The sequence below is a fragment of the Urocitellus parryii genome, chromosome 3, assembly GCF_045843805.1.
Source record: "Urocitellus parryii isolate mUroPar1 chromosome 3, mUroPar1.hap1, whole genome shotgun sequence".
Classification (NCBI taxonomy): Eukaryota; Metazoa; Chordata; class Mammalia; order Rodentia; family Sciuridae; genus Urocitellus; species Urocitellus parryii.
Window position 1 is genome coordinate 198,476,596 of NC_135533.1, and position 5,723 is coordinate 198,482,318.

The following is a 5,723-nucleotide window of genomic DNA, read 5'->3' on the forward strand; positions in this document are numbered from 1 at the left end:
CTCTTATACTTTCTTTTTTTTTTTTTTTTTTAAATAAAGAGAGAGTGAGAGAGGAGAGAGAGAGAGAGAGAATTTTTTAATATTTATTTTTTAGTTCTCGGCGGACACAACATCTTTGTTGGTATGTGGTGCTGAGGATCGAACCCGGGCCGCCCGCATGCCAGGCGAGCGCGCTACCGCTGAGCCACATCTCCAGCCCCCACTCTTATACTTTCATCTCTCTTGCATTTTTATCCTCTGAGAAAATCCCTAAAATTCTAGTTATGCTGCTTTATTATTTTTTTTTGGTATGTTCAGTGACTTGACTTAAAAGTGTATGTTACCTTTACTCAACACCTCCTGAAAGTGGTCTGTTGTGATGTATGTATAACTGACAAAAAGGTCAAATTGTACAAACATGGTTGATTCTTTAATTATTAGAAGTGGATTAGTAAAAAGTTCCTTGAAACTTTATTTTGAATTATCTTAACTCAGTTTTTTCCAGTGAATTTTTTTTTTTTTTTAACTTTTGACTAGTGTTAATTGTTCCTGGGCATATTTATGCTTATACTCAGTAATTTTATTCTCATTTGAAGAAGATGTTAGTTGCCTTATTTAGTTTGGGGGACTTGTGAAAGGAAATGTAATGTTTTGTTAATCACTATTTATCTATCAGCACTTTTATGTTAGACTATTAATGATCTGAGCAGATTCCTACTTTAACCACAGTGCTTTTTTTTAAGCATAAATCATCTCTACATAAATATCCTTTGTGAAAGAAAATTTAGAGCCCTCCATTTTAAAAAGCTTTCTTGCTTTGCATTAAACTCTAAAATATTTAATTTCAAAGTTATATTGATATTAAAACATAGATTCAGTCTTGTCTTAAAAGTGTATTACAATTTATTTCTTGCCATTTTTGTGTAAAATTTACAGAAAGAGTGTTACACCGTGCGCTCCAAAGGTAATGTCTCATTACTCTAAGGCTCTCTCTTTCTCTTTCTTTGCCTTTATCTCTTTAAGCCTGTTGTTATGTGCTTTGAAACATTTTAAGAAAATAAAAATAAAAAAGCTTTCTACTTGTTCTGTAAAGCAGCATTACATGTACAACAAGTATGTTTTATAGCTCATGGTTAATCCTGGGAAGTGTATTTTAATATTGGTGGCTTGTCTACTCTGTTTCTACAACATCTTCTGGTGGGAGAGTAGAGGGATTATAGTTTATATTATGGTTTTCAGTCTCCTTTCAGTACAGAACTAGTAATTTCTATATAAGGTCAAACGATTCTCTAATAGTGTAAAAATGTAGATTGTTCTTTGGAGTAACAGTGATATTTTTTGATTTCTAGGATTTACAAGGTTTAAATGAACTCTTGCCATGTACATTTTTAAGTAAATTTTAAGTGACAGGAGAAAATGGAAATGTATATATGTTGAAAAAAGGTTTTATAACTGAAATGTTATTTGTGCTTGTTTCTCCCTTAGGTATGTTTTAATAAGCTTGTATAAACTTACACATTTATTATAGTCTCTGGCCTTCTTAAGGTTTTCACTTACTGAGTGTGTCACTACTACTTGGTTCTTTAAAGAGCTTTATAGTTTTGAAAGATGAATACAGTTAAGAGTTAGAGGGATGAAGACTGACGATGTGACCCAGTGGTAGTGCACTTGCCTAGCACTAGCATGTACATGGCCCTGGGTTCAATCCCTAGTGCCACAAACAACAACAACAACAAAAAGTTAATGGATAAGATCTCTTTGCCTGTTTTTGTAGTCTACACTGTACAAAATCATGTCCCCTGTCTTCTTATACCCCTTTTTTTGTAATTTAGTTAATGTTCTCAGTTCGTTCTTATAGACTTCAGCCCAATGCCAGTCAGCCTGCTTTACCTTGGGATTTCTACTCCTGGGATGTAGGCTTTAGAACCCTAGAAGGCTTCTTTTTGGTAATTCTTAATATGTAGTCCAGCCCAGTTAAAGTACACATTTACATTTCTGGATTCCAATTCTGGATCCCAGGTGCAGATGTGAGTAAATTAAATTATTTACATCACTTTAGGCACCATGGGCAGGCAGGCTGAAAGTTGTCTTCAAAAGAAAGAGGCAATTCTGTCTTTCTTTTCTTCACTACTACAAATAAAGTACCAAGTTTATTTATCCTTCAGTTTTCATTTGAATTGAAAACAAAACTTGGGACTGGGAGTATGGCTCAGTGGAATAGTGTGTGGAGGACCTGGGTGCAGTCCCCCCACACCAAAAAAAAAAAAAAAAAAACTTAAATGTCTTAATGATACGTATTCTATTCTCAAGTAGTATGTAACTGCATCACAGTAGTTTGCTAGGTTGTCTTATCTCACCAAAGGTTTGCCATAAGGTGGTTTTTTATTAGCCAAGATGGCAAATGGAATAGGACTTTGTGTGTTCTAGAAAAATCTGTAGGCTTTCCCCAATACTTGAATATCTGAACTATGAGAAAGGATCAAGTCAGGAAGAGGAACGTATCTAATCAACAATCCATTCATTGCTTTCATTTTTATGTATTTGAGACTGATCTCTTGAGAAATTTTTACATTTTTAGAAGCACTCTTTACACCTTTTATATATTGGAATCTGTCTAGCTTATGTAGTAGTCTCTTATTTTTAGTGTGCTTGGTAGAGTTTTATAATTATGGGAAGTACATTTCTATTATAAAATGATTATCCATTTTTAATGCTAGTTTAATGATTAATAATTTAGGCATTAGTGGCTCACAATTCACTAGATTTTCTTTTCTTTTTTTTTTTTGCTGCCTGTTTTCATTTTTATAATTACATGGGCTTGAATTTTTAAATTCTCATTCTTCTAAGGAATATTTGAGACTTTTAGTTTTAAAACTCAAGATTTCCTTTGAAAGTTTGAAACTTAATTTTGACATTTAAATTTTTAAAAAATAACTGTAGTCATCTTACAGAACTGAATATGCTTAATGTAAGTATAAGCATTAAAATTTCTTTTACAGTAAAGTTTGGCATTGTTGCAAAGGCTAAATTTGTGTTTTAATGTACTTAGATGTCTTACACTTCCTCAAAATGAACATAGAAGTTTATATGGATGCTTCTAGTACAATTCATTGCTTTAGTGCAGCCTGATATCCAGTGACCTCTCTCTCAGATATCTGCTTTTCATTCTTATAAACTAAGATACTTGTGGTATATAATTCTGATTATCTGCTTTTGGATTTTTGCACTGCAATTCAAGCAGTTTGAAGATTTGTGAAAATGCTATGGGAAATCAGCTTGGGTTTAAAGTTCCTTAACCAAATATACCCCGTAGACTGTCCAAGAAGTTTGTGACTGTAGAAGAAGCTGATTGAGTATTTTCTGAGCAATAGAAATTTAAGGTCTATAGTGTCCATCATGACTTTGCTATCAAAATTGTTAGATGAAGATTTTTCTCCCCATTGCATTTTCAGAGTTACTGTAAGTGGCAGAATCTCACCTTGTGTGAGGAAAGGGGCAGGAAGTTCTGAAAACAGGACTCTGCCTGCCTAAAAGCTGCAGACTGACTCAGTATGAGAAATAATAAATAGAAGAACTCATCTAAATTTGTGCGATAAGTGTTGATCCCACTTTGCAATCCATAGGGGACACGATAGGTGCTTTTCCTTAAAAGTTTTGAGGTTTTTTTAATGTTTGTTTTTTGTTGTTTTGGATTTGAAAGTATTTTTAATTTTAATATGTATTTATGTTAATATTTGTGGATATAACTCAGATGAAACTTATTTCATATGTTCTACATATGCATATTATCTAATAGGTATGATTTTATAATTCATTATAATCTTGCTTTGATTTTTTTTTTCTTAGTAAAGTGGCTATTATTGCTGGTTTGGGGTCTTTAAGGTTAGATATTTATTATGTTTAACTTTTTCTCCATCTTTTTATCTTTACTTCTTTGTTCTCTACATGCTGTGTTTAAACCCTTCTGCTCTCTTCACCGGAACACATCGTTTTTGACATCATCTTTGTGTTGATGTTTATTACACAGTACTACAAAACCTGCTCCACACCTGGATGGGTAAGAGTTACATTCTTATGATCTTGGTGGTGGTTAGGGTAGCCAGTCATAAGGACACATTAGACTCTAGGTGTGTCCTCTGTGGATACTCTTGATGCTTGGTTCATCTCTTATAACCTTGCTCTTCAAGCATCACAAGGTGCAGTAGTTTTGAGGCACTATGCCTCTTATGTCACGGAAGGAATCTTTAACCTGTGCCTGTGGATGGGCTTCTTAGCCATGCAGTATTGAATATCCTTGGAAAGACAGTGTCTCAGTATTAAGTGCAGACTTTTTACCCTAAAATGGTTAAGAGCCATTATTAGAAAAGGAGAAAAACCCAGACTCAGTTTAATTGAGGCCAAATTTTTTTGTTGTTTCCTTTTATGAAACAGATTTCAAGTTTTCTTCCCCTTCTGGTGGCTTCATGCATCAAATACTTTCATTTTATTTTCAGGTCTTTGGCTGTGTCATTTATTAACAAGTTATCTTGATTACTATTCATAGGTTAGCTGTCATCAAACCAACAATTTCTTGAATTTATATTGTGACAGGGTACATGTTGTCTTTGGACTGGTTATTTCTGGATTTGAAGTCATAGAACAAATTGAAAATCTGAAAACTGATGCTGCAAGCAGACCTTATGCAGATGTGCGAGTTATTGACTGTGGGGTGCTCGCCACAAAATCAACAAAAGATGGTAAGAGCTTTGGGGACTAGAAGAGACTAGGATGCAGTGAAGAACTATAAAGACTAATTTATTTAAAGATACCTCCTTGATTGAAGGAGTGGACAAAACATATGAGTGGCATAACAATAACACTTGAGGCCTCTATATCATACCCTATTCCAGTCCATTAGCAAATCCTATCAAGTCTTACCTCCTCTTATTACTTTCCTTTGTTGCCAGCCGGATCCAGACCACCACTGTCTCATGCTGGATTTATAGCAATGGCTTCCTAATCTTTCACCTTGCCTCTGTCTCCATGTTCTCCTGTAATCTTTTCTCAGCAGCACTACCCTAACTAGTCTCCTTGATTATATCCTTCTGTGGTTTGTTTGTAACAGCAACTAGAGTGATCCTTTTAACCACATTTCACATCCACGCCACTTTCACTCAGAACCCTCCAAAGGTTGCCTTCTCAGTTAACAGAACTGAAGTCTTTGCAGGGGTCTGTAAGGCTATGGACAATCTGCCTCTGCTGTCTTTTTGACCTCCTCATTCATTGCCTTTTAGCCACATTGACCTTTACTCAGACATGCTAATCACTCAAGGGTTTTGTGCTGGCTGTTCTCTCTGTCTAGAACACTCTTGGTTAAGATATGCACCACCCCTTCCCTTCCTTTAGTTCTGTTCAGATGTCATCTTAAATTCCCCCTACTCTCTGTATTCCTTTTACACTGCTTTTTTTTTTTCCTCAGTATTATCACTTGTTATAATACACAATTATTTATTTTCTTATCTCTCCTATTCTAATGTAGACTTCATGAGAATGAGGAACTTCATTACTTTAGAGTCTTGCAACCAATTGTATTATCAACTTATTAAAAAGTTTATTTAAATCTCTTTTTTAGTTTACTATACATAAAACAACTAGAATCGTATCTGATTTATTATAAACTATCATAATTTTACATAATCACATTTTTTACTCTTAAAGGTAGACAGGAATTCATTACTAATATTTTTGTTAATATTTATTAAAAG

The 5,723-nt window shown here is 34.2% G+C and overlaps 1 protein-coding gene across 4 annotated transcripts in view; it reads left to right on the plus strand.

Moving 5' to 3' along the window:
• Nktr (natural killer cell triggering receptor) overlaps nucleotides 1–5,723 on the plus strand; it is a 45,299-nt gene that overhangs the window by 24,573 nt on the left and 15,003 nt on the right. For 3 of the 4 annotated variants that reach the window (XM_026408073.2, XM_026408074.2, XM_026408076.2), the window contains 2 exons: nucleotides 4,007–4,036; nucleotides 4,570–4,715. In XM_026408073.2, coding sequence (XP_026263858.1) covers nucleotides 4,007–4,036; nucleotides 4,570–4,715 — 176 coding nt within the window. Of the gene's footprint in view, nucleotides 1–915; nucleotides 944–4,006; nucleotides 4,037–4,569; nucleotides 4,716–5,723 lie in introns of those variants that run through there. The other variant, XM_077796283.1, reaches the window with a different exon arrangement.